Source organism: Bubalus bubalis, chromosome 20, assembly GCF_019923935.1.
Source record: "Bubalus bubalis isolate 160015118507 breed Murrah chromosome 20, NDDB_SH_1, whole genome shotgun sequence".
NCBI classification, from domain to species: domain Eukaryota; kingdom Metazoa; phylum Chordata; class Mammalia; order Artiodactyla; family Bovidae; genus Bubalus; species Bubalus bubalis.
Genome location: NC_059176.1, coordinates 879807 through 907218, shown reverse-complemented (window position 1 = coordinate 907218; position 27412 = coordinate 879807). Strand labels below are relative to the sequence as shown.

Below are 27412 nucleotides of genomic sequence, written 5' to 3'. Positions count from 1 at the left end.
CCTGTAAGCATTGAATGCTGTGAACTCTCCTCTCAGCACCACATTAGCTGCATCCCACAATTCCTGACATCGTGTTTGTCACTTTCATTCCACACAAAATGTGTCTAATGTCCTTCCAGCCTCCTCTGTGTCCTGCTGGTGATTTAGCAGTGTGTGGTTGTTTCCCAAGTAGCTGATATTTTCCAGTCGTCTTCCCATAGCTGATTTCTAGCTAACTGCATTCTTGTCAGAGAACATAGAGTATGTGATTCCGGTTCTTGAACGTGTGTGTGGAGCATCGCTTCGTTGCCCAGGATGTGGTCTGTTGTGGTGAACATTAACTCCTTTCGTGAGTCTCCTTCTCTAGCTTTTTCCCTGGCCCCGCACAGTCAGAGCAGCCCCCGTGGGTGAAGGGGCTGGGCTGGGGGCTGCGAGGGGGGTTCTGCCACGTGAGGGGTCCTGCTGGGGTGCCCACCTCACTGCGGAGAGTCAGGGACTGGGGCTGCACTGTGTCTCCACGCTGGAACGCACAGTCAGAGTATCTGCTGCCTGGGGGAGGCCTTGTGTGTGTCTCTTGCACAGTCGGAGTATCTGCTGCCTGGGGGAGGCCTTGTGTGTGTCTCTTGGCACCAGTGGACCGGGCGGAGGGCGGATGCATCTCCGTGCAGACAGCTGGGGCGGGCGGGACCCTACAGAGGAGAGGGTGGGGCCCAGGTGAGCCCTGAGATCAGGGTCCCTGTAATCTTGCAGCTGGGAGAGCATCCCTGGGGGCTCCCCGGTCTGTGTCTTTGCCGGCTCTGTGCCCTGCCCATCCGTGGACCCTCTTCAGGGGGGGCTTGGTCCAACAGCCTCTGCGGCCTGGCTGGGCCTGGGCGGAGCCCCGGGAGACACGAGGCCCATCTCCACGAGTGACCAGGGTGCTGGGGGGCCCCGCGGGGTGGGGCACGGGGGCGTCCGCGCGCATGGCCACCGCTGAGCCTGGGCAGAGCCCCGGGAGGTGCAAGGCCCGTCTCCACGAGTGACCAGGGTGCTGGGGGGCCCCGCGGGGTGGGGCGCGGGGGCGTCCGTGTGCATGGCCGCCGCTGAGCCTGCCTGTGCTCTCGCAGGTTGTGCAGCCTGACCTTGAAGAAGCTGGTGGTCTTCAAGGAGCTGGAGAAGGAGCTCATCTCCGTGGTGATTGCCGTCAAGATGCAGGTGAGGGTTCCCTCTGGTGCCGCCCCGGGGCACTGCGGGTGTGCTTGCTGCCTGGGGACCAGACGGGGCCCTCCCCCATGCAGACCCTAACCCTGGCTGCCCTGAAGGAGGGGTCCTGTTAGCCCCATGGGGCCCCTGGCCCTCTAGGGGGGGCCGGGTCCCGCGTCCACTCTCAGGGCGGCTCTCGGCCCTTTGCAGACCCTGCGGCAGGGGCTCTGCTGGGCCCACCACCGCGGCCCCTCCAGCCCCAGCGCGGCTCATGGGTGCCCACGGGCAGTTCCTTGAAGGGGGCACATCCCCGGTGTGGCCTGTCCTCTGAGGACCCCGGAGGGTCAACCCCTCAGGGTGGAGTCCGGCCTCACCCCCCGACCCCGGGCTGCTGGCGCCCGTGTTTGCAGCTGACCTGAGCGCTCTGACCCTGAGGGTCTGCAGGGCCTCCCGACGAGACCACCGGGAGCACCTCGGGGGCTCAGGGCCAGGCCGCCCTCCGGACTGGAGGTCAGTGTGGAGCCCAGGGCCTGGGGAGGAGAGCCTGGCATCCAAGGAAAGGCTCCCGGCCCGAGGGGCTGTGGCGCTCCCAGCTCAGGGGGCAGTGCCCACGCAGGAACTGGCCCCGCCGGCCCGCGGGTGGCCCGCTCTGCTCGGGGCCCCCTGGCCCGGGAACCTCTCCAGGCCAGAGCAAGGGGATGGACCCTCTCTGGCCCCCGATACCCGCGCCATTGACCTCAGACACAGCCGACACCCCCCGCTGGGGCCCCGTCCCTCCAGCTGCCCTCCCCATGGTCCCGCCTGGACCCTGTCCCTACGGAACACTTGGCCCCTGGCGGGCCCAGGCCCCCTCACAGCCGCCTTGCCCGTCCTGCCCGCTCACCTCGGCACCCGCGTCACCGGCCTGCCCCCCACGTGGCTTCCTACCCGGCCTGTCCTCGGGCCTTCCGTCCCGTTGGGTCGCCTGCCTTTCAGTCTGCTCCCGGCTCGTCTGCCGCCTCCAGGCCCTCAGGGCAGACGAGCTGCCCCCACCCCCGGCTGACCACTGTGGTCGCTGCTGCCCCTGCCCGCGTCCTTGCTGGGACTCCTCTTCACCTGGCACAGGCCTGTCAGTTGAGGGCCTGACCCAGACAGGCTCAGGAGTACAGGGAGCTTGGGGGCATGGCTGTGATGGACACGGGCAAGGCCGGGGGTGGGGAGCGCCAGGCCACAGGGGTGTCCGCCCTGGTGCGGTGCCCTCCCCCTGCGGCTCTGTCAGCATCTTCTCCGGGGCCAGCACCTGCTCCCGCCCTCACCCGTCTCTGCACCCCTGGTCCCGGTCGCACGCTGGGGAGCCGATGTCAGCTGCGGGGTGACCTCTGCTCACCCGCCCAGCCCCGTGAGCCTGTCTCCTCGCGGTGCTCCCCGGACGTGGGGCTGAGCTGGTCCCGCTGTGTCTGCTTCCTGCACTCAGTGGAGCAAGCTCCCGAGGCTGTCGGCATTGGACAGCTGTTTTTAAGATGATGCTATGGTGAACATCTTTAATCCATTTGGAACTTCGTCTGGGCCAAGGTTTGAGGTCGGGACTGGGTGTTCTCTGCGGACCATCTGTCCACGTATTATGGCCATTTAGTGAATAGCTTTTCCTGTCAGGGGCCTCCCTGGTGGCTCAGCTGGTAAAGAAATATGCCTGCAATGCAGGAGACCTGGGTTCGATCCCTCGGTCGGGAAGATCCCCTGAAGGGAAAGGCTACCCACGCCAGTGTTCTGGCCTGGAGAATTCCATGGACTGTAGGGTCCATGGGCTCACAAAGAGTAGGACATGACTGAGTGACTTTCACTTTCACTTTCCCTGCCAGCCTGCAGGCTCCCTAGTGCATTACCCACGGGGTCTGTCTCTACCTCCATCCCTGTGTCCCGGGGTCTGGTTCCGGCTGGTGCTGCCCTCCCCGTCCTGCGGACGTGCTGCTGGGCTTCAGTCACTGACCGCCTCACCCATTCTGCTGTGGGAGTCGGGGGAGGACACCCATCATGGTTCTGCCTTCCCGGGGACACGTGGCCTCTCGCACATCTGCTCATCCACCTTCATGTTCATCCCGTGAGTGCAGGGAACTTGGCCGTGACCCATGTCAGTCTCGTCACCTCAGGCGCTGGGACAAACCTCTAGAGGAGGTTGTCCAGTTGCTCAGTCGTGTCCAACTCTTTGTGACCCGATGGACTGCAGCACGCCAGGCTTCCCTGTCCCTCACTCTCTCCCAGAGCTTGCTCAAACTCACATCCATCGAGTCAGTGATGCCATCCAACCATCTCATCCTCTGGCGTCCGTTTCTCGTCCTGCCTTGAGTCTTTCCCAGCACCAGGGTCTTTTCTAATGAGTCAGTTCTTTGCATCAGGTGGCCAAAGTATTGGAGCTTCAGCATCAGTCCTTCAATGAATATTCAGGGTTGATTTCCTTTAAGATTGACTGGTTTGATCTCCTTGATGTCCAAGAGACTCTGCAGAGTCTTCTCCAGCACCTCAGTTCGAAGCAGGTCAAAGGATGCGGGCTGTTTTAAGGCTCCAGATACACCCCCGGTGGCGCCTTTGGGAGTCGCATGCTCAGGCCTCCCGCGCCCTCCCCGCCGGCAGCTCTCCCGCTGACACTTTGAAATGAACTGACTCTGGCCTTGGCCGTCTCACTGCAACGTGCCGTCTTCTGAGTCCGGCTTCCTTGTTCTGTGCCAGGGCTCCAAGCGGATCCTGCGGTCCCACGAGATCGTGCTGCCCCCTAGCGGACAAGTGGAGACCGACCTGGCGCTGACCTTCTCTCTGCAGGTGGGCCGCGCCCTCGCCCTGTGCCCGAACGGACCTCCCCCTCCCACGAGGCGGGCTCTCCAGGGTTAGAAACGTGCTTGGGGTGTTAGGTCGAGTCTTTCCTCACATTCCCACGTTGAAGAGAGGGTGGTGAGGCCAAAACTCAAGTGCTCAGGTTCGGTCATCTCATCCGTGTTTAGAAGAAGAAGAGATGGGGGTTGGGGAGGGGCAGAAAGCAACTCGGCATCTCAGACAAAAGGAGGCGGAGAGGGGCTGGGGCCGCGGACAGCCCGCGCTGTAAGTTCAAACCCCTCGGGTGTTCCGGGCTGTGTTGCTGGTGGGCTTTAGACCGGGACCCCCCAACCCTGTGTGAAACGGGTCTCCCAGCGGGGCGGGTGCTCGGCAGGCCAGCATCCCCCAGGCTCCTCCTCCCCCCACTTCTCTTTGCATAATTAAGACCCGAGTTGTTTCGATTCAGCCCGTGCAGTTCTGGCTGAGCACACCTGCTGCATTAGCATCAGTGCCTCCAAATCCCAGAAACCCCTGTCGCTGTGAGCCCGTAAGATGGGGCTGTGCTGCGAGAGCCCTGCCAGCCCCCTCACCGCCCGCCCCCCAGGCCGCCTGCGAGAGCCCTGCCAGCCCCCCCACCGCCCGCCCCCCAGGCGGCCTGCGAGAGCCCTGCCAGCCCCCCCCACCGCCCGCCCCCCAGGCGGCCTGCGAGAGCCCTGCCAGCCCCCCCCCACCGCCCGCCCCCCAGGCGGCCTGCGAGAGCCCTGCCAGCCCCCCCCACCGCCCGCCCCCCAGGCCACCTGCGAGAGCCCTGCCAGCCCCCCCACCGCCCGCCCCCCAGGCCGCCTGCGAGAGCCCTGCCAGCCCCCCCACCGCCCGCCCCCCAGGCCGCCTCACTGCCTGAGCCCCATGGTGGCTTCTGGGTTGTGTGTTGACTTTTCTTCACGGGGGTGGTGGTGAGGAGAATCAGGTTCTATTCTTATTCTTATTTTATTTATTTATTTGGCCATGTCAAGTGGCTTGTGGGATCTCAGCTGCCCAACCAGGGACTGACACAGGCCCTCAGCAGTGAGAGCCAGAGTCCCGACCGCCAGGGAATGCCACATGAATCAGGCCTGTCGAGTGTAACTTCCAAAGCGTGCAGTCCGCTGTCTTCAGGCCTGTGGCTCCCCGGGCGTGGACGCAGCTGTGTCCCCTCCACCTCCGCCCCGGCGGAGCGCAGCCCAGCCCGTGGTCCCCCGGCTTTTACAGTATGCCGTTAGTTGTGACCCTTGAGGAAACGTGCATGTCTGCCCTGTGCACACGCGCGCACCAGTGTGCACAAGCGCCGCGGTCCCGGGAGCGGGTGTGGCCGCCTGGGCCGGAGTGCTGGGTGGGCACGGCGCCCTGGACCGCCAGGCAGGTGCCCCGCTGAGCAGTTACCCCAGATGCGTGGGCCCCTCCTGAGGGCCTGACCACGCGGCACACGTCTGCCACCAGTGGCCGTTCTTGTGACCGCGGCCCGCGATGACCAGCGGGCTGGGAGCCCCTGGGCTCAGGCGCGTGATCCGTGGGTGTCGCGGGGCGTGGCCGTCTGTATCACCGTAGCCCCCCTCCCCCGCAGTACCCCCACTTCCTGAAAAGAGAAGGCAACAGGCTTCAGATCATGCTGCAGCGAAGAAAGAGGTACAAGAACCGAACCATCCTGGGCTACAAGACGCTGGCGGCTGGCTCCATCAACATGGCTGAGGTGAGGGCAATGGCCAGACGGCCTCCTATGCCTCCTGGTGGGCAGGGCAGGTGGGGGCGTGTCCCTGCAGGCACCCCGCCCTCACTTCCCCCCTAAGCCTCCTGCCCAGCGGGAAGGAGGCTGCCCGGGTGGGTGGTGGGCCAGGTGCGTTGCCAGCCCCCTTTGTTAACATGGCTTCTTCGGTGACGGTGATAGGAGGCACTGCTTTTCTCAAAAGCCTCATCTTCTTCCTTGACGAAAGAGCTGGCCGCCCCAGCTGAGTCCCCCAAATTAAAAAAGAATCTGGTCCCTAAAACTCCAGCATCAGGCTGGATTTGATCAAATGACCGCAAAAAGAGTTTCTAAAACGTGGAGGCATTCGTTCGCTGGCTTGTCATGACAAGGCCCGTCCAGTGAACTGCTTGGGCACCTGGGGTCCTAGTGGGGGGCATAGGCCGGTGCCAGGCGGGGGTGGGGGGCTCTGCTGCCCAGAGAGAGGTCTGCTTGATTCTCTTGTGATCAGAGCGGCCCCAGGGCTTCCCCGTCCTGTTGGGCCAAACCCAGGGGGTGTCCGCTCTGTGGCACCAGAGCTCCGGCTCACACAGGGGCCTGTCCTCCTTGGCCCCCTGGGGCCTGGTCCCTGGCATTGAGTCCTGAGGCTTGGGCCCCATCTGGGCTGGCCCTGGGGCTTCACACGCTGCCTGCTGCCACGCCGCTCTTCCTCGACGGCCTTCGGCGCTGGGGGGCCTTCGGCGCTCGGGGACTGGGCCTAGCACCGACCGCCCCCCTTGATGTGATAGCTCCTTCGTGGCCCGGCCACTGGCTCCGTGCCCTCTTGTCCTCCCGCCCTGTGCACCCCCTGCCCCATGCTTGCCTGGCTGACCGCGGCCCCTCTGGTCGCTGCCGAGAGGAGGGCCCGGCGGAGCCGCGCGTGCCCCGCGTGGGCCAGCAGGGTCTCCAGAGCCGCGCCCCTGCAGGTGCTGCAGCAGCCGGCGGAGGGCGGGCAGGTGCTGAGCCTCTGCAGCAACATCAAGGAGGCCGCGGTCAAGGTGGCCGAGATCTGGATCTTCTCGCTGTCCAGCCAGCCCATCGACCACGAGGACAGCGCCATGCAGGCCGGCCCCAAGGCCAAGTCCACCGGTGAGTGCCGCCTCGGGCCGCCTCTCTGCCACAGACGCCACCTCCCGGCTATGAGCCTGCAGGCGTGAGGAGGTGGGGAGGGCATGCGAGGGTCTTCAGGCGGCCCTTGGGCGGTGGGCATCCCAGCCCCGCCCCCACACTGGGACCTAGCTACTGAGCGAGTTGCGGGAAGCTGTGGTGCCTTCTCGGGTCTGGCACCATCCTGGGCCGTCTTCTATCACAGCTGGGGTCACGGTCTCCCCTGAGGCAGGGGTGGACAGGCAGGGACCGGTCCAGCTGAAGATCCAGGACGCTGTGGTGGGCAGGAAGGGCCAGACCATGCGGGGGGGGGGCATGTGGGGGTGAACCCTGTGAGGGGCAGGAAGACCACCGAGGGGGCACATGGGGGCTGTCCACCTGGCGCGCCGGCTGTGGGGGCCGTGTCCTCGCGGCTCCCTGCACACCAGGGGTCGGAATCTCAGGGTGCCCTCCCCTCTGTGTGCTCATTCCGCAGAGAACTACTCGGAGGAGGAGTATGAGAGCTTCTCCTCTGAGCAGGAGGCCAGTGACGACGCCGTGCAGGGGCAGGTAGGGGGCCGCGGGGGTAACAGGGGGCGGGGCGCGGGGGCAGGTAGGGGGCCGCGGGGGTAACGGGGGGGTCAGGGGCAGGTAGGGGGCCGCGGGGGTAACGGGGGAGTCCCAGGGGGCAGGTAGGGAGCTGAGAGGGTAACGGAGGGGACAGGGACGGATGGGGCTGAGGGGTAATGAGGGGGACAGGGGCAGGTAGGGGGCCGCGGGGGTAACGGGGGAGTCAGGGGCAGGTAGGGGGCCGCGGGGGTAACGGGGGAGTCCCAGGGGGCAGGTAGGGGGCTGAGGGGGTAACGGGGGAGTCAGGGGCAGGTAGGGGGCCGCGGGGGTAACGGGGGAGTCCCAGGGGGCAGGTAGGGGGCTGAGGGGGTAACGGGGAGTCAGGGGCAGGTAGGGGGCCGCGGGGGTAATGGGGGAGTCCCAGGGGCAGGTAGGGAGCTGAGAGGGTAACGGAGGGGACAGGGGCAGATGGGGCTGAGTGGTAATGGGGGGGCAGGTAGGGGGCTGAGGGGGTAACGGGGGGGACAGGGGCAGATGGGGCTGAGTGGTAATGGGGGGCAGGTAGGGGGCCGCGGGGGTAACGGGGGGGACAGGGGCAGATGGGGCTGAGTGGTAATGGGGGGCAGGTAGGGGGCCGCGGGGGTAACGGGGGGGACAGGGGCAGATGGGGCTGAGTGGTAATGGGGGGGCAGGTAGGGGGCTGAGTGGTAATGGGGGGGGCAGGTAGGGGGCTGAGGGGGTAACGGGGCAGTAGGGGGCCGGGGTCACTGGAGCCACGTGGGGCCCCTGAGGGGGTGCCAGGACCCCCAGAGCCGCCAGCACAGGGTATCCTGAGGCCTGGGCGCTGCCAGCAGGCGCTCTGACACCCGGAGTCCGCGTGGGGTGGGGGTCCCTGGGCCCCGTGTGGGGCTCAGGAGCAGCCTGTCTTTGCAGGATTTGGATGAGGATGACTTTGATGTGGGGAAGCCCAAGAAGCAGCGGCGATCGATAGTAAGAACGCCGTCCATGACCAGGGTCGGTGGAGACTGGTTTTACTAACCTGGGGAAGTGGGGGGCGGGAGCCTGGGGTGGGGGCCGAGGGGGCGGGCAGGGTGTGGGGCGGCCGGTCTGATCGCGTGCTGCCCCGGAAGCCTGGCTCTGTGGCTTCTCCTGAGGTCCAGCCTCTTCCCCGCAAACAGCGTGAAGGTGGGCGGCCCCACGCCATGGCCTCGCCTTGGGAGGAGGGCCTCCAGGGCATCAGCGTGCCAACCCCAGGCTGCGGGCCACAGGCCCAGAGGCAGTGGGCGAGGCCAGTCCCTTAGCAGAGGCCAGTTCCCTAGCAAGCCTGCTGCTTGGCCCGGACACGCCCAGTGTGAGGCCGGCCCCTGTCTCGGCTCTAGGCAGGCGGCCGGGGGCTCGGAAGGGCTGGAGGCCCTTCCTCCAGAAGGGAGGTTCTGGCGGAGCGGAGGCCCATCCCAGAGTGTCTACCCCTGGTGCCCGCGCTCTCAGGCCAGGCTGTGGCCCCAGGTGCTGGGCTGTGGCCCCAGGCCAGGCCAGCATGGAGGGCAGCCCAGGAAGCCCCAGTGCTGACCCCCTGCCCCAGAGCCTGCCACCTGGCCAGGCTGGGAGGCCACGGGCTGGTTCCCGAACACCGAGTGAACCAGCTGTCTGGACCACAGTGCGTCCGGAACTGCTGGGACAGCATCTGTGTGAGCCTCAAGCCCAGGGCCTGATGCCCGGCTTTTGTGGAGGGAGCTGGGGCTCCTCCTGTAGGGTCGGTGCCCAGAGCTGAGCCCTGTGGCCACGGCTGCACTGGGAGTAGATGGGCCCCCGCACTCTGGCCACCACCACGGTCCACGGAGGCAGGGTGGGGCCTCACGCATGGAGGCTTCTGGAAGAGCCGTAGATCCCTCTCCATCCCCGTGCTTGGCCCAGACCACCAGCCCGTCTGTGGGCCCGTTTCCAGGTCTGAGCACAAGTGTGGTTTCACGCTTTGAAAACGCCTGCCACTGCTGAAGTGTGGGCGGCTGGAGGTCACGGGTCTCTGCTGTCTGAGCCGCCCCTGCCCGCCATCGCTGGGGAGCAGCCCCGCGTGCTCTGACCGCGCCCCACTTCTCTTGCAGCAGCAAAACTTCAAGCAGAAAGTGGTGGCCCTGCTGCGGAGGTTTAAAGTCTCCGATGAGGTGAGGGGGAGGCCCCCGGCAGCCGGGGCCCTGGTGGGAAGAGGGCCCAGAGGCCAGCTCCGGGCGGGTCTCCAGACGGTGATGTCTTCATCCAGGAGTGTGGACGGTGGGGCCACCCCCAGGGCTGCTCGGGGGCGGGCAGAGGCCCGGGCAGTGCCCATGGTGCTTCCTGAACGATCGCTGGACAGACCTGGAGGAAAGCGGGGCATTGTTTTTGGGGGGATGACCACGGGCTTTATTTTTTAGGGTAGTTTTAGGTTCACAGAAAAACTGAGTACAGTTTCCATGTGCCCCGTTACCCCACACGGCCTCCCTGGCTATCAACCGTGTGCTTTAAAATTTCTTCTTTTCGCTTTTTTCTAATCTCCAAATCATGAGTTTGTAGAACTTTGATAACCAGAAGAAAAATGCCTGGTTTTTCTTTAAATGTGATCAGAGGACAGTTCGTCCCCAGGCTCTGGACCCACCCAGGGCATGTGGCATGTAAGTGTCTGACCCCAAGGCCTTGTCACCACGTGGGTCCCAGCAGTGAGAGGTTGCTGCTGAGCCATGAACGATGCTGGGATTCTTGGCCTCCTGAGGACAGGAATTCAATGCAGGGCCAGTGACGAGGCTTGATCGCTCAGAGCTTTTGTGTGATAAAGATTTATTCAAGTATAAAAGAGAGAGAGACAGCTTCTGACATAGACGTCAGAAGGGGGCAGAAAGAGGGCCCCCCTGCTAATCTTTAGGAATAAGTTACATGCCAATCAGGAGGCTGTTAATTAGAGAAAGGAAATGTCTCAATACTCAGAGACTGGCACCAGGTCTCTCACCCACAACATGCATTTTGAGATAACATTGACACAAAGTGAGTTATCCCGGGCCATAAAATGATTGACATGAATCTTGAAGAAAGGCAGGTTTCCAAGCAGATACATGATCTGGATAACATAGCTTAAGAGAACATCTGCATGGGTAAAATATACTGGTTTGTCAAGTCTGTTCTGAGTCTTTGGTGGAACTGACTTGAAGACAGAACCTAGAGTAAATATATCGTTCATTAACGCAGCTTAAGAAAAACGTTTCCATAAGGAAAACGCATTGGTTAGCTCAAGGTGTGAGAAAAGTTCAGGTGGAACCAGGTGTCGTCATGGCGACACAGAATTTTAAAGGAAGCTTTTAAATTTGTACAGAGAAGGGAAAAAAGTCTGACGCTTGTAGTCTGCTGCCTCCTGCCGCTTAAGAGAGAGAAAAAACGTCTTACCCTCGCAGCCTGTTTCCCTGTGTGGAGGCCCCTGGCCTTCCTGCCTGTGGCCCTCCCGACGGCACGCGTGATGCGAGGGGTGCCGTGCACGTGCTGCCCGGAAGCGGCAGCTGTGTGTCTGCACGTGGGGTGGCGCCGTCCCCTCGCGGTGGCTCCTCATGTGAGCCGCGGTCCTCCCCACACTGGCCTCCAGGTTCACGCGATTCCTGGCAGACCTCCAGCTACCCTTCTGCAGAAACCAACCACCAAATGCTGGAACTTACACGTAAATGCAAGGGACCCAGAATCAAGAAGACAGTCGTTGAGGAAGAATAGACGTGGAGGACTCACACTGTCTGTCTTCAGAACTTAGCAAAAGCTACCATCCTCAGCAGATCAGTGAAGTGAGGTTAAGTCGTTCTATTAATGATCAGTTGATTTCCAGGCAGACCATTCAATGGGGGAAAATAGCCTTTTCAGCAGGTGGTGCTGGAGCAGTGGGATGCCTGGGCACAGAAGAGGCCCCTCCTCACAGTGCACGCAAAAATCAACTCCAGGCGACTCAAAGCCCTAAATGTATGGGCCAAAACTGTAGACCTCTTAGAAGAAAACAGGAGTATTTGTGAGCTCAGATCAGGCAGTGGCTTTTCAGATGTGACACCAAAAGCAGAGCAAACAAACACCAAGCTGGGCCCCATCCAAGTGTGAGGCTCTGTGCTCCAACAGTACCAGCAAGAAAATGAAACCGCACCTCACGGCGTAAAATACTGTGCGAATCACGTATCTGGTAAGAGACCTGTAATCCCGAGCATAGAAAGAACACTTACAACTCAGAACAGCACAGTGAAAAAACCGTCCACTTTAAAAACTAGGCAAAGGATCTGAGGAGATACTCCTCCAAAGAAGAGATAGAGAGAAGGCAGCAGGCACACGAGGAGATGCTTGACATCGCTAGTCATCGGGGAGTGCAGATCACAACCACAGACCCCTCTCGATTGCCACTGGGCTGGCCGTCCCCAGGGACATGGAGGAGACGTGCTGATGGGGACATGTGGCCGTTGGAAGCCTCACGTGCTGGAGGGAGCATCCGGAGTGCCACCACTTCGGAAAAGAGGCTGAACGGGTTAGACACCCTTGCTAGGCACGCAGCAGTGCCCCGTGATTCCCCGTGAGGAGGAGACTCGTCCACAAAGGCCGATGGCGTTACAGGAGCTTCCCTGTAGCCACAGAACCTGGGAGCATCGCCCCGTCCCCACCGGCCGACGGCAGACACGCTGTGACCCATCGTGAAGACCCACTGGCAAGGAGGAGCTGGCTGTGGGCGCACACACAGACGCTCACACTCTGATACACACACCGTTGGGCTAAGGAGGGGACACTGCATGCCAAGTTGTTCCAGCGCGTGCACCCTCCTGGGAAAGGGCCAGTGCGCGGGCCTGGGGGGCTGGCGGGGGCAGGGGCGCCGGGGAGCGCAGCCTCTCGCATCTGGGCCCTGGGGGGCTGGCAGGGGCAGGGGCGCCCAGAGAGGGCAGCCTCTCGCATCCGGGCCCTGGGGGGCTGGCAGGGGCAGGGGCGCCAGGGAGGGCAGCCTCTTGCATCCGGGTCCTGGGGGGCTGGCAGGGGCAGGGGCGCCGGGGAGGGCAGCCTCTTGCATCCGGGTCCTGGGGGGCTGGCGGGGGCAGGGGCGCCGGGGAGGGCAGCCTCTCGCATCCGGGCCCTGGGGTGCTGGTGGGGGCAGGGGCGCCGGGGAGGGCAGCCTCTCGCATCCGGGCCCTGGTGGTGCCGTGGCACAGCTTCTGTTGTTGGAGCGCTGTCGAGTGCTCTAAAGGCCGTGCTGGCGGCGCAGGCTTCCCAGGCTGGGGGGAGAGCCGAGCCAAGCGCCCGGGTGACCGGAGGCCTCCGTGCGATGCCCGCAGGGACCAGCTGGAGGAAGGGTGCCGGGTGGCCGAGCAGTCTCCTCCCGTCTGTCCCGCAGCCTCACACCTCTGGCCTCACGTAGGTCCTGGACTCGGAGCAGGACCCCGCAGAGCATGTCCCCGAGGTCGAGGAAGACCTGGACCTCCTGTACGACACGCTGGACATGGAGAACCCCAGTGACAGTGGCCCCGACATGGAGGATGACGACAGCGTCCTCAGCACCCCCAAGCCGAAGCTCAGGTGGGCACGGCCGCGCCAGCATCCTGGACGCGGGCACGGCCGCCTGCCTTCAGAGCCGGCGGCCGGTAGGGGCGAGCCGTGAGGCAGCCCATCGGGTGGTCCTCGGGGCCGGAAGGGAAGGCGGTGTGCGGGGCAGCAGGCCCTCTGGGCTGTGGGCTCTGGGGAGAGGGTGGACAGGAGGCACAGATCCCGAGGGGGCCCTGGGTCTGTGGGGCTTCCAGAGGTGGGGTGTGGCAAAGGGAGAGTCCAGTTTGGAGCCAGCCAGGGTCAGCCCCGCAGGAGGCCGTGTCCGGGAAGGAGGGGTGGGTGGGATGTGGACCTGGGAGGGACCAGTGGTGCCCTGGGGCTGTCTGTCCTGCAGGGAGCTGGGGGGGGCACTGGGGGCCCCCCAGGGGCAGGGGTGTGGGACAGCGCTGATGGCAGGGGGCCGGGGGCAGGTGGGGGGCTGCAGCCTGGCCTGGAGCCAGGGGAGCCTAAGTCAGAGGCAGGAAGGTCTGTGGCCTGGCTGATCGTTAGATGTTAAACAAGCACAAGTCAGAGCCCGGGGAGCACCCAGGAGGGGGCTGGCACGCTGTCAACTGCCTCCCGTAGCCTCGCAGACCTCTCATGGCAGGATCCCCCCCACAGCAGATCCCTCACAGTGGGACCCCCCCTATGGCAGAACCCCCTCATGGTGGGACCCCTCCACGGCAGCCCCCCCATGGTGTAACCCCCCCACAGCAGGACTCCCCCCACAGTGGGACTCTCCACGGTGTAACCCCCACCACGGCAGCCCCCCCCACCATGGCGGGACCGCGCCCCCACAGCGGGCCGAGTCCTGACCAGCCAGTGACTGCTGACTTGGTCCCCAGTCTCCTCCTCCTGGAGGAGCTACTGCAGGCTCAGGTTAGGGGTCCCTCTTCCTTTCTGCCCACGCCGCCTCCACTTCAAGGCCAGCACGGTGGCCCCCCGACCCCTCTCTGCCTTCAGGGGGGTCAGGTCTCTGCTTCTGTCAGCCGCCGAGGTTACCTCCACGGCCCAGTTGACCCGCGCTGTCCCCACTGGAAGCTGTGCCACAGGGCGAGCCCCCAGCCAGCCCCCGTCCCAGTCCCGGGACACGGGTGTGGCATCTCGGGCCTCATCCTGCCGCCACTCACTGGGGTCCAGCCTCACGTTTCACGCCCATGTGGCTTCATCAGCAGACACTGCAGGGGTCCTGGCCCTCGTTACCTTGACCTTCGGCTCCTGCAGTCTGGCCCGGGGGACCCAGGCCCCCCAACCCACCAGGCCTCCAGGTGTCAGATGCAGCTGTCGCGGGTGCCCCGGGCGCCCCCCAGGGTTGGGGGGCTTCGGGGCACAGGTGTGCTGGGCGGCTCTCAGGCCCGCGGTGTCCCCGCCTATGCTGTGGTCCTTGAGGGTGGGGCCTGCTCTGTGCTCAACCCTGCTGGGCCCTGGGGGGGGGGTGTGGAGGACAACACACTCTCTGTCCCCATTTCCCAGGCCATACTTCGAAGGCCTGTCCCACTCCAGCTCACAGACGGAGATCGGGAGCGTCCACAGCGCCCGCAGCCAGAGGGAGCCTCCCAGCCCGGTGAGCAGCCCCTGCTGGGGTCCTTGGGCGGGCAGGGGCCACCCTGATCCTCCCATCTGAGTCACTGGAGGCTCTGACAAGCCCAAGGCTCAGTGCCTCCCGGTTTGCGGTGTGGTCTGAGTACCCTGCCCAGTGACTGTTGTGGGGTGGCCCTGAGCCCACAGTCCAGGAAACGCTGGCCAGTTTCCCCAGGCTGCCTCCAAGCCCAGAGTCCCCTGCCCAGAGGTGAGCCAGCCTGGGTACCATTGCCGGACACCTCCTGATTCCCTCCCATCTCATCCACACAGGCCGACGTGCCCGAGAAGACGCGGGTCCTCGGAGGCAAGCAGCCCAGTGACAGCGTGTCCGATTCGGTGGCCCACGTAAGCAGGCGTGGGGCCGCCTTCACAGAGCCCACTTAGGTGTTGCCTTTCGGGGTCTGACCTGTGCCCTGGAGGTCCTCTTGCTCCCACCATCCAGAACTTGCACAGAGATATGATGAGGTCCCCCTGGACTCTCCCCACCCCCAGGGATGGTCAGGGTCCCCCCTAGATTCACCCCACCCCAGGGGACGGTCAGGCCCCCCCTGGACTCTCCCCACCCCTGGGAAATGGTCAGGGCCCCCTGGATTCACCCCACCCCTGGGGGATGGTCAGGGCCCCTGGATTCACCCCACCCCTGAGGGATGGTCAGGGTCCCCCTGGACTCTCCCCAACACCGGGGGACGGTCAGGGTACCCCTGGACTCTCCCCACCCCTGGGGGACGGTCAGGGCCCCTGGATTCACCCCATCCCCGGGGGATGGTTAGGGTCCCCCTGGACTCACCCAACTCCTGGGGGCCTGTCAGGGACTCTAGATTCACCCCACCCCTGGCAGGCAGTCAGGATTCCCCTGGACTCTCCCCACCCCCAGGGGATGGTCAGGTCCCCCTGGATTCCCCTTACCCCAAGGGATGGTCAGGGCCCCCCCGCTTTCCTGTCAGGCACAGACCACCACGGCTGCTTCCTGCTGCTCTCGTGCAGGTTCTCAAGGAAGGGGAGGGCAGGGGTGGTGTGGGTCTCCCCACGGCAGGCAGGACTGGGAGCTCTGTGGTTGGAGGTGGAGGTCAGCTGGCTTCGCAGGGCAGCATGTGACCATGTCCACATGCATGGAGTCACCAGCCCAGGAGAGGCCTGAGCACCCTCACCCAAACCAAGGCCGCTTGGGCATGGGAGCACAGTGCCGGGAGGGGGCCCCGGGGGTGTGTGTTCCCGACGGCTCCATCCTCTGCCCACAGAGCACGCCCGCTCCTGGGGAGCCGCCAGCACCGCCCGAGGAAAGCCCCGAGGTGGAGACCTCTGCCCTGGACCTGTTCACCGAGAAGCTGCCGCCCAGCGGGCGGATCACCAAGACGGAATCCCTGGTCATCCCCTCCACCAGGTGACCGGCCGCCCCAGGGAGGCCGTGGCCCAGGCAGTGCCCCTGTGGGCCGGTGCGGAGCATGTGTGGGCGCCCCGTGTCAGGGGGCCTGTCTGGCTGCATGAGCATCACTCGGGGGTCCCACCTGGGACCCTCACTCACCCCCATCTGGAGCTGGCTGCGGGCTCCAAGGGCAGGGAAGGCCCGCCATCCCCTGTCCCCTGTTCTGGACCCTGTGGTGCCGTCTGGGCTGGGGCAGGCTTGTGCTCGGTGCCCGTGATTCCATGGCGCCTGGTGCCAGCGTGGGCGGGGTGTGCCCGCTGGGCGCGGGCCATGCAGATGAGCAGAGCGGCCCTCACACAGCGCGCAGTCCAGTGCAGGGCCTCTGCATGGCGGTGGACAGCTGGCCGGGGTCCCGTGGACGCGGGAGCAGCCTCAAACGGCGGAGCCAGGCGCCCTCTTGGCAGAGGACAAGCCCTCTGGGTCCTCCACGCACCCTCTCCCCCGCCCCCCTCCGCGCACCCTCTCCCCCGTCCCCTCCACGGTCAGACTCCCGGCTGCGCCGCAGCTCCCTGAGCACTGACCGGCCCAGCACTCTGAGCCTTCTGCATGGTCCCTCTGCGAGGTTGGCCCCGGGCCCCCCACTGCTGCAGGGCCTCAGAGCCCACCCCTCGGCTCACTGTGCCCCGAGGGCCCCCTCCACCCTCTCCCAGCGTCCGGCCCTGTGTGGCGGACACTGAATGCGCTGCTCCCCGATTTTCATCCTGCGGTCAGCCCGCACCGCCTCCCTGTACACGCCTCCTCCCAGAAACGGGAAGGGAGGCGATATGCACACGGCCTTTGGGACTGAACCTCCCGACCCAGGCCGCGCCCGGCGGGAGCCAGCAGACAGGCATGTCAGCCGCTGGCCTCCGGGAGCCCTTGGCTTTGTTTGTTTCTGGGACGGGAGTCTTCCAGGAGCAGGGCTCTGGTGCTGGCACTACCTGGGGGGGCACAGGGGCCTGTGTCAGGACTGGGAGGGGCACCCTGAGCTCCAGGACTTGGGCACGGTCTGCGCCAGGCGCACCTGGCAGGGGAGGGGCTGGGGTCTCCGTCCTCGTGGCCTGTGGCCCAGCTGCCGACCACCCCCAGCACAGCCGTCTCACCGTAGAGCGGCTGGGCCCCCAGGGCAGTGAGTGCCCGTGGCTGCCCCACAGGTCCGAGGGGAAGCAGGCGGGCCGCCGGGGCCGGAGTACGTCCCTGAAAGAACGGCAGCCGGCACGCCCGCAGAACGAGCGGGCCAACAGCCTGGACAACGAGCGCTGCCCCGACACGCGGAGCCAGCTGCAGGTGCCTGCAGGCGGGGGGCTGAGGGGAGGGCCCGGCGGGAGCCCATGCTCCTGCCGCCCAGCCCCGTGGCCTCTGTCCACATGGGGGCTGTGTGTCTGCGTGCACTAGGGGTTGGGCTCTCCCGCCTGTCAGCTGGGCAGGCGAGGGGCTGGGCACAGCTTGCCTCAGGGCAGCTGCAGATGAGTCCCGTCTCTCCAGATTCCCAGGAAGACTGTGTACGACCAGTTAAACCACATCCTCATCTCCGACGACCAGCTCCCGGAAAACATCATTCTCGTGAACACCTCGGACTGGCAGGGGCAGGTGGGGAGGGGCCGGGCAGGGCAGGGTGGGGAGGGGGCAGTGCTTCCTCGGTGGGGCCCTGGCCAGCCCTGCCCGCCGTGGACGCGAGCGGGGCGCGCGGCTGAGGGTCACCCCCGCCCCTCCAGTTCCTCTCAGAGGTGCTGCAGCGGCACACGCTCCCGGTGGTCTGCACCTGCTCTGCGGCCGACGTCCAGGCGGCCTTCAGCACCATCGTGTCTCGGATTCAGAGATAGTGAGTCCCGGGCGTGGGGGTCTCTGCTGTCTCGGGATGGGGTAAGGGCCGCTCTCGGAGGGGCCGGGGCGCCGGAAGGGCCGCCCTCCTGAAGCTCTGCCCCCCGCCCGCAGCTGCAACTGCAATTCGCAGCCGCCGCCGCCCGTGAAGATCGCGGTGGCGGGCGCGCAGCACTACCTCAGCGCCGTGCTGCGGCTCTTCGTGGACCAGCTGTCGCACAAGACCCCCGACTGGCTGGGCTACATGCGCTTCCTCGTCATCCCGCTGGGTGAGGGGTCCCCCGCCCTGGGGCCGCGCGGCTGCCCCTGGACGCCGAGGGCGCTGGGCCAACTGGGGTGTCCTGTCGGCAGGGCCCAGCGGGGGCTTGCTTATTTATTAACCTTTAAAAGTTCTCAAGACCATAACCCCCGTTTTTTGGCTTGGCTGAATGTCTGCGCTGGAAGGGGCGGAGTCCTCAGGGAGACGCCCGCCCCGGGGCGAGGCGGGGGGCGGAGAAGCGGGGCCGCGGGCGGGGCCGCGCCTGATGCCCCTCTCGGCCCCCAGGTTCCCACCCCGTGGCCCGGTACCTGGGCTCCGTGGACTACAGGTATAACAACTTCTTCCAGGACCTGGCTTGGAGGGACCTGTTCAACAAGCTGGAGGCGCAGAGCGCCGGTGAGGCCCCGGGCGCGCGCGCGCCCACCTCTCCCGTCCCCTGCCCCTCCGGCCCCCCGCTATGCCGCGGCGCCCCCCGCCCCTGCGACCCCCAGGCCCCCACTCCGCCCCCGCGACCCCGCCCCTTGCGCCCTTCCTCTCCTCCCCTCACGGCGCCCCTCTTGTCCCCACCCCCCGCCCCGCCCCCGCCCCCAGCACCCCTCCCGCCCTCGCGCCCACACCCCACCTGCAACCTCCAGCCGCCCCTGCCCCCTCTGTGCCCCCTTCTTCGCAGGCCCGGTCTGCCCTCCCGCCCACTTCCACCCCGCGCCCCTCACCCTCACACCCCTGCCTTGCTGCCCAGCCCATCACACCTCGTTTTGAAAGTCAGTGGTTTGCTTTGCTCTGAGACACACTTTATGTATTGGGCCTGAGCGCCGGGCAGGTAGCTGGCGTCAGCAGGCATGGTTAGTGGGGGGTGGGCCAAGATATTTCTCTTTGTCTGTGAGCCGCAAAGCTCTTTGGTGACCGGCAGGGGAGGGCTTTTCAGGATTTGGAGAGGCCTCACTGCCCTCCCCAGGATCCCATGAGGGCAGCAGCCAGAGGAGCCTCTCAGCCATGCCCAGCCTGGCTGCCCGGACCCTGGGTGCTGGGGTGCGCCATGCCCACGGACCACTCCTGGTCTTCTTCTGCAGTGCAGGACACGCCGGACATAGTGTCAAGAATCACCCAGTACATTTCGGGGGCCAACTGCGCCCACCAGCTGCCCATCGCGGAGGCCATGCTGACCTACAAGCAGAAGAGGTACCTCCTGGGGCCCGGGCAGGCGTGGGGTGGAGACCGCCGTACTTCTGCAGTCTTGGCCAGGCGGCCTGCGTCCTCACTGTCCCAGCTCCTCGGGTCACTCATGGGCCCACGGGATGGAAAGAGACCTGGGATGAGGGAAGCCCCCAGTTCTCCTGACCACTGCACCTTTTCCCGACACACATCAGAGTTAGGGTGAGCGGGTCGGCCGGTCTCCATCTTTGTGCACCGGGGTTTCCTGTAATTGGAGTCACGAGAGCAGCAGCCCCGGTGCTGGCCCAGCAGGGACCTGCCTCCTGCAGCAGCCAGTCTCCAGCGGGAGGCCTGGTCCTCACCCTGCCCTGTGCAGGACGATGGCCAGGGGCTGGGCTGATGCCCGCTGGCATGGGGTGGGGCCTTGTGCAATCTGAGGGGGTCGAGCAGTCCCCTCGCCCGTCTGTGAACAGAGGCGCAGTCGGGGTTGCAGGAAGAGGCAGACCACAGCCGGTCTGAGAAGCTCAGCTGCCTTGCCCCCGGCTCTGTGAGGGACCCCCGATGGGTGCCTCACTGCCCGCGCGCCTAACAGCGTCCTGTCTCTCTTTTTGGCGGCTCTCTGAAAAGGAGAAAGAACTTTCACTTTGACTTTACCCTCAGGTACCGCTGTCCTTGGGTCTGGCCCCCTTCTGCCCGCTGGCTGGTCTTTAGGGCTGTTTGGCAGTGTCAGCAGGTGGGGTGGCCCTCAGGGCTCCGTATGGGGGTCAGAAGGCACAGCCTCCATCAGGCAGGCTCCTGGCGCTGCCCGGTCCCTCTCGGGCGCCCACCCAGCCTCAGGGACAGTCCGCTGCCTGGCAGCGTTTCAGAGTGCCAGTTGGGAAGTGGCTGGCGGGACTCCTCTCTGAGCTGCTGCGTCTCTGAAGCCTGGCATTGCCACCGCTGTTAGCCACAGGGACTGGTTCCACCCCGTGAGCCACCAAGCAAGCACTGGCAGCGCTCGGCGTGGGCTTTGCTCCCAGTGCCCGCTGCCAGCAGCCAGGGAGAGTGGCTCAGGGCAGCTTCGCAGCTCAGTTTTGGGGTTTACCTGGATGGTGGCCAGACCACTGGGACCTCTGTACACAGCGAGGCTCTTTTTTTTGCCCCCAAGGCGGCGTCTCCTCCATTTGACCATTTGTCGGAGCCTAGACCCATGGCCCTGCCTGCTAGGTGTCTGGCACTGGGCCCCACGGGGCGTTGCTCTGCCTGAGCCTCAGGGCATTTGCTCTGGAAGAGCCCCAGGGCGAGTCCTTGGGTCCCAGGCCACCTCTGTGCTGGGCCCCGGGATGGATCAGGAGGAGGGGTGTCAGCCTGTTCAGCTGTCCTGCTAAACAAGCCTCAGGGTCTAGAGAAAGACCAGCCGTGGTGTGCCCCGCTGACCCCGGGCTGTCCTGTGGGCCTGCGCTCGCTCCCCTCCCTGCCCACCCCCGTGAGCTGCGCCGGGAGCGCAGCCTGCTTTGCTGCCTGGGCCGCAGCGTCTGTCTGTGCCAGGGTGGGCTCCCGTGAGCCGCGCCTGTGGCCGGGGCCTGGGAGACCCCGAGCCACCTCCATGCTCAGCCCCCAGCCCTGCGTTGCATTGGTGACACCAGCCCCGGGGTGGGGGTGGTCCCAACGTCCCTGCGTCCCGGCCGGAGCCCCGTGAAAGCCAGTGTGCCGTCCAGGCTCAGAGCCCAGGGCCGGAAGGGCAGCGGGCTAGCCTTCGTCTGCAGTGACACAGAACAGGCTGCTGTCCACCCGGAGGGGTCAGGAGACCCAGGAGAGGGTGGGCAGGGGGCACAGCCGTCCCAGGCCTCCTCCAGCTCCAGCCCCACGAGGGCGTCAGCAGGGAGGCTCCCATCTGCTCAGCACCAGCTCCTGGCCTGAGGTCAGACCCGTTGGTGGTCCTCCCAGGCAACTGTGCGGGCTGCCCAGCACCTCCACCCTGGCCTCTTGGCTGGTGTGGGCTCCCCTCAGCTTCTGTGCCGCCGATGCCACATGGAGGCACCTCCCCCACACACAGGTCTCATGAGCCATGCCCAGGGGCCTTGGCACGGAGCCGTGGGCTCAGGCCTTAGGAGTCCTGATCTCTGTCCCTGCCAGGAGCACGCATGCCCTCCGCACGCAGGGTCCAGGCTGAGGGGTCTCGATGGAAGCCGGTGTCACCCTCGTCTCGTGGGCATGTGCGTGTTGGATGTCGTCTGCATGGCCCAGGAGCACAGCTTGGCTTTGATGCTTGTGTTGTGGAGTCTCCAAGTCCCCTCTCCTTGGGGTTCTCCCCTGTCTGCCTCCCTGCGTGCCGACCGTGGAGGGGTGGGCGTGCTAGAGGGCAGTGGCTCGCTGAGGTGGGGGCCCTGTGGGTCGAAGGCCCCCGTGCACTGAGCCAGGGGCGCCCCCAGACGTCCTGCCTCCTCACGCAGGAGGCCCCCGTGCCCTGAGCCAGGGACCCCCACATGTCCTGCCTCCGCACACACAGGAGGAGGTCCAGGCACAAGGTCTGGGTTGTACCGTTACGTGAACCGGAACGAAGGGAAGTTGTCTTTCTCAACCGTTTGCTTCTTATGATGGGAAGAAAACCTGGGAATTTGGTAGCCTCCGTTGGAGGGACTGAACCTGGAGGTTCTTTCATCCAGTCATTTGCCAGGTCTTTTGCAGAGATGGGGGGTGGTGCTGGGTGGGTGGGTGGTTCATTGGTGCCCACGTCCAGGGGTGCCCAGGGCAGGGTGGCTCCTGCCAGCTGCTGTCCCCTCACATGGGTGGCATGTTGGGCACAGGGCAGCACCTCCTGCCAGGACTGGGACCTGCATTCTGTACTGACCCCTGGGCCAGGGGCGCTTGTCCAGCTGGTGATCACACTTCACGGGGGCACCCCCAGCCCCAGGCCTCCATCCGCCACAGGGACAGGGAGGGGAGAGCCTCCTGCCAAGCTCTGGTACCCTGGGGCTCCTGGTCCCGAGAGTTGGCGCCCAGGGAACTGGCTGAGCTGGGCCTGGGTGCCCACCGGCAGGCCTGCCTGGTGCAGAGGCTTCTCCCTGGGTGGCACCCCCGGGCCGCTGCCCTGCTGGGTGTGCGTGTGTGGACTGCTCTGCAGAAGAGTCACTCTGTGACTTCAAGCTCAGGTTTGGGAGGATGGCTTGGAGAGGGTGCCTGCCCAGGAAGCAGGGCAGGGGGCACCTGTCTGCCCTGTGGCTGGGGGAGGGACCACACAAGGCCCAGAACCAGTCCTGCCCATGGGACCCAGGTGGAGGTGAGAAGGGGGTGCTCTCCCAGCAGCCAGTGGAGCCCAGACCAGGGTGGATCCCGGGGGGCAGAGTGGCACCAGCTGAGCTGCAGGACCAGCCCTGTCCCGGGAGGAGTGGGTACCTCGCCCCTACCCAGGCCCAGGGACTCTGGCTGCCTTCCCCACCAGCGGTCGTGACAGGTGATCCTGGAGAGGCTGGGCTCTGCCAGAAGCTGTGCAGGGCCTGTGGGCGCAGTACAGCAGCATGCCCACAGAGCCTCCCCCGCCCCCCCCAGTGGGCACCAACTTCATCCAGACTGTTAAAGGGAAGTCTCAGCCTGACGGGACGGTCACCCCCACCCCCTGGAGGTGGTCCCGGCTGCTCCTGGGGCATCCTGGGGGCACAGGCAGCCCACCCTCTCCTGGGGCCCTGGGGGGCCAGCAGAGTGGCTCCAGGATAGGCCAGCTGCTTGCGCGCCAGGCAGCCCAGAGGGAGGAGCGGATGGCCTCAGGCCGCCCCTCGGGGCTCTGGACCTCGTGCGGAGACGCATTCAGGCTTCCTGCAGGTCAGCGGGCCCTGCAGTCAGAGGTCCAGGCCAGCACCCGCAGGAGGGCGGGCACGAGTCCGGGTGGGCCAGGCGCTGCAGAGGGCAGCCCCGCCCCTCAGGGAGGCTGACTGTGTGTTTCCCTGTCTCAGCCCCGATGAGGAGTCTTCCCAGAAGTTCATTCCCTTCGTTGGGGTGAGTACCGCCCGGGCAGCCGTCGCCTTGCCCGCCATCCTGCTGCCCGGCTGCTCTGCTGCAGGGCGGCCGCGATCCGCCAACGTGATCAGCGTGTCGTCGTCCTCATGCGACACGGTCCAGAACCTTCTTCAGTTGGAGCGGACGACTTGCCTTCGCATCCCTCCTGCCCTAAAGTCTCTCCTGCATCGAGTGGGGAGTGAGCCCAGGCGCTGCTAGGACTGGACTTGTGGAAGCAGGCGGCCCACCTGAGGGCGCGGGGCTGGTCCTCAGCTCTGTCCTGGGCATCGGGGGTCAGTGTCAGGCTTGGCTCTTCAGGGGCCACCCAGGGCCGGCCGGCCTCAGGACAGGCCTCTCCTGGAGTCTGGGGCAGAGGGCTGCCTCTGTCCTCTGGGAGCCTCAGGGCAGGCTTGCTTGGCTGGAGTGTGGCCTGTAAGTTGGAAGGTTTTACTTTGTCCCGTGGCCGAGGAGCCAGGGCTACTGCCTGACAGCCGGCTCTGAGTCCACGGCCTGTGGCCCCACTGGGGTCTCCAGCCGGGGCATCTGCTGGGAGAGGCACGCGGCAGCCAGGCAGGCGGCAGGGCCTCTAGGCCGCTCGCTCTGCTCAGGCTAGGGGTGGCTGCTGGCCGTGCTGGGAGGGAGCGCGTCCAGGGCTGTCCTGCGGAAGCTACTGTGGTGACCGCCGGGCCTGTCCTGCTGGCTGCACGTGAGCCGCCGCCGTGTGACCAAGGCCGTGGTCGTCGTCGCGATCTCTTTCACTTGACACACCTCCCACCCGGTCGGCATGGGCTGGGACCCCTGGCAGCCCGAGGGGAAATGGAGCAGGCCCTGCAGCCACCTTGGTGCCCCGCTGGGCTGGGCACCCTCGCTCCAGCACCTGACTCGCCACTGCCTGTGCCCTGCCAGTCACATGCACATGTATTTTGCTGAGGCCAGGGTGTGAGACCTGAGAGGTTCACTCAAGGGGAGAGGGTTCCTCTCCTGCTGGAGGCCATATGCGTCCTGAGCGCTGGTCACAGGTCAGGGCCAGGCCAGCTGGACAGCAGCCTGGGGCCTCTGGGGCCTGTACCTTCATCCCAGGACTGCAGGATGGCCAAAGCAGGCTGTGTCTCCAGGGCGTCTCCCAAACACACCACCTGCAGAGGGAGGGTCCTTCACCAGGGCCTGTGGCACAGCTGACCACATGGACAGTGGCTCCACTGAGCCCAGCTCTGCCCCTCGCACTGAGGAGCTCAGACCCGGCTCGGCCCCAGAAGTTCCGCAGGGTGCGGGGACATGGCAAGTGGGCAGCTGCAGGGAACAGGTCCCTACCGGGTCTGGGGCGGGGGACACGGCGAGTGGGCGCTGCAGGGAACAGGTCCCTACCGGGTCTGGGGCGGGGGACACGGCGAGTGGGCGCTGCAGGGAACGGGTCCCTACCGGGTCTGGGGCGGGGGACACGGCGAGTGGGAGCTGCAGGGAACGGGTCCCTACCGGGTCTGGGGCGGGGGACACGGCGAGTGGGAGCTGCAGGGAACGGGTCCCTACCGGGTCTGGGGCGGGGGACATGGCGAGTGGGCGCTGCAGGGAACGGGTCCCTACCGGGTCTGGGGCGGGGGACACGGCGAGCGGGAGCTGCAGGGAACGGGTCCCTACCGGGTCTGGGGCGGGGGACACGGCGAGCGGGAGCTGCAGGGAACAGGTCCCTACCGGATCTGGGGCGGGGGGCACGGCGAGCGGGCGCTGCAGGGAACAGGTCCCTACCGGATCTGGGGCGGGGGGCACGGCGAGTGGGCGCTGCAGGGAACAGGTCCCTACCGGGTCTGGGGCGGGGGGCACGGCGAGTGGGCGCTGCAGGGAACAGGTCCCTACCGGGTCTGGGGCGGGGGACACGGCGAGTGGGCGCTGCAGGGAACAGGTCCCTACCGGATCTGGGGCGGGGGGCACGGCGAGTGGGCGCTGCAGGGAACAGGTCCCTACCGGGTCTGGGGCGGGGGGCACGGCGAGTGGGCGCTGCAGGGAACAGGTCCCTACCGGGTCTGGAGCCCCGCTCAGCAGCGCTCTGTTGCCTCCTAGGTGGTGAAAGTGGGGATAGTGGAGCCCTCTTCGGCCACGTCAGGTGACTGCATTCTCCAGGCCCTGGGCTGGGATGGGGTGGCGGGGGTGGGGGTGTGGCGGGCAGCAGCCCTGGTGCCTGTCTGCTGCAGGGCTTGTGTTCACCAGGAATGGGCCTCCCTTGTCCCTGAGGCCTGACAGCTCCTGCTCAGCTTTGGGGGGGGGTCCTCCGGCTTCCCACACGTGCTCCCCCAGCCCATAGCTGCCTGGCCTCCCTGCCATGTCTGGGTGCAGAGGGCCGTGCGTGAGCTGCCCAAGCAGAGCCATGGGGGAAGCTCAGCACCGCCCCCAACTCCTCCCCTAAGGTGACTCAGATGACGCGGCTCCCTCGGGCTCCAGCGTGCTCTCGTCCACCCCGCCGTCCACGTCTCCTGCGGCCAAGGAGGCCTCGCCCACCCCGCCCTCCTCCCCGTCGGTGAGCGGAGGCCTGTCCTCCCCCAGGTAAATGCAGCCACGCGGAAGTGCCGCCCCGAGCACAGCAGGGATGGGGCTGAGAACCAGGTGGTTCCTTGGGGTCCCTAACCGCACCCCAGGCTGCCTGGAAGCAGAGGGTCAGGGTGGCCTTGCAGGGGACACAGTGGTGTCGACAAGGGCTCACTCAGACAAGTGAGCAGGGGTGCCCTACTGTTCAGTCCTGGCCTGATGTCTCCCCACCTGGCCTCCTGCATTCCTGGGGCCGGAACTACAAAGTCTATAAATACAGGGTGCTCTGGACACAGGGAGTTTTGGAAACTCGGATGTGAGTAGCAGGCCTGGGATACAGTGGGTGTGGTTATTGGCAGCCCCTCTCGGGTGTCCTCAGGGCTGTCCTGAGCAGAACCCACCCAGACAGGACTGCCACAGGGTAGGGGAAGCCCACCATAGGACCCCCTGGGGCCTGCACCTATGAGGGGCAGCTGGCCTGGGCCCTCCAAACAGAGGTGGTCCCCGAGGTCGGGCAGCACAGGCACCAGAGGGCACCCGTTTGCCATGCCAGCCCGGGTGCTGCCGTCCCCTCCTGAGGACGGAGGGGTGAGCCTCCCTCGTCTTTCACAGCCAGGGCGTCGGCGCCGAGCTCATGGGGCTGCAGGTGGATTACTGGACGGCAGCTCAGCCTGCAGACAGGAAGAGAGACGCGGAGAAGAAGGACTCGCCCACCACCAAAAACACACTCAAGTGCACCTTCCGGTCTCTCCAGGTCAGCAGGCTGCCCAGCAGCGGCGAGGCCGCGGCCACGCCCACCATGTCCATGACCGTGGTCACCAAGGAGAAGAACAAGAAGGGTGAGGTGGGGAGGTGGGCTGACTGTCGGGGCGGAGGGGCTGCTGCGCAGGCCCCGAGGGTACTGTGGGCCTGGGGGCCACTTCGTTCCCACAGCCCTGGGCAAGGGCCTGCTGGCGGGCGGGTGGTGGCGGTCAGGGTTAGCGTGGAAGGAGGGCCAGAGGAGCGGGGTTCGGGGCCGGCAGAGCGTACAGCCCGTGCTGTCCCCAGCCCTGAAGGAGCAGCAGGAGCACAGCACGGCCCCCTTTCCTCCTAGTGATGTTTTTGCCCAAGAAAACCAAGGACAAGGACGTGGAGTCCAAAAGCCAGTGCATCGAGGGCATCAGCCGCCTGATCTGCACGGCCAAGCACCAGCAGAACATGCTGCGGGGTGAGCCGAGGCGCCCTCGCGGGCGGGGGCGGGGCCTGTGGCAGTGGGCGCGGCTTGGGGCGGGGCCTGTGACCAACAGGAAACGGAAGTAAACCGGGCCGGGGCGGGCCGGGGCGGGCCGGGCCCGCCGCTTGTGGACGTTCACCTCCGGAAATGCTTGTTTGGCTGTGATGCCATGTTACGTAGTCTGAGCTCAGAGCACACTGGGGCCAGCCCACCTGTGTGTGTGGAGTGGCTTTTCAAAATCTGAGAAATAATTTCTCAGTCCTTTCTGCTTTATCTCAGAATTTTTATAGAAGATACTCTGGGACTGAGTGGTTGAGAACACGGAGCTCTCGAGTTCTCTCTTTTCCGTGGGCCTGGGTCTGACCGGCCCAGAGCCAGCCTTTCTCTTGATTTTCTGGCTTAAGTGCAGGGTGTTTCAAACCCAGTCTGCAGACCCCTCCGAGGCAGACAGGCTGTGGACACAGCTCCCCTGAGGGGGCTGGGCAGAGGCTCTCGGGCCACGGGGATGCGGTGCGAGCAGGCGGCAGGAAGGCCAGGAGGGGAGCTGGGGGTCCGCGGCCCCCTCCCGCAGGGCCGGTGGGAACCAGC

At 65.8% G+C, this 27412-nt stretch overlaps 1 protein-coding gene across 9 annotated transcripts in view; it reads left to right on the top strand.

The window, feature by feature from the left end:
• The window catches only part of PACS2 (phosphofurin acidic cluster sorting protein 2), a 63926-nt gene that overhangs the window by 33344 nt on the left and 3170 nt on the right, over window positions 1–27412 (top strand). Inside the window, exons 2-24 of one of the 9 annotated variants that reach the window (XM_025277448.3) lie at window positions 1086–1173; window positions 3865–3954; window positions 5546–5671; window positions 6628–6790; window positions 7284–7357; window positions 8291–8347; window positions 9463–9519; window positions 12744–12901; window positions 14381–14471; window positions 14759–14833; window positions 15727–15869; window positions 17045–17177; window positions 17376–17480; window positions 17606–17712; window positions 17826–17980; window positions 18256–18366; window positions 19041–19149; window positions 19750–19782; window positions 23052–23094; window positions 25150–25192; window positions 25494–25629; window positions 26224–26450; window positions 26705–26818. In XM_025277448.3, the coding sequence (XP_025133233.1) occupies window positions 1086–1173; window positions 3865–3954; window positions 5546–5671; window positions 6628–6790; window positions 7284–7357; window positions 8291–8347; window positions 9463–9519; window positions 12744–12901; window positions 14381–14471; window positions 14759–14833; window positions 15727–15869; window positions 17045–17177; window positions 17376–17480; window positions 17606–17712; window positions 17826–17980; window positions 18256–18366; window positions 19041–19149; window positions 19750–19782; window positions 23052–23094; window positions 25150–25192; window positions 25494–25629; window positions 26224–26450; window positions 26705–26818 (2438 nt within the window). The other 8 variants (XM_025277447.3, XM_025277446.3, XM_025277445.3 and 5 more) reach the window with 8 other exon arrangements.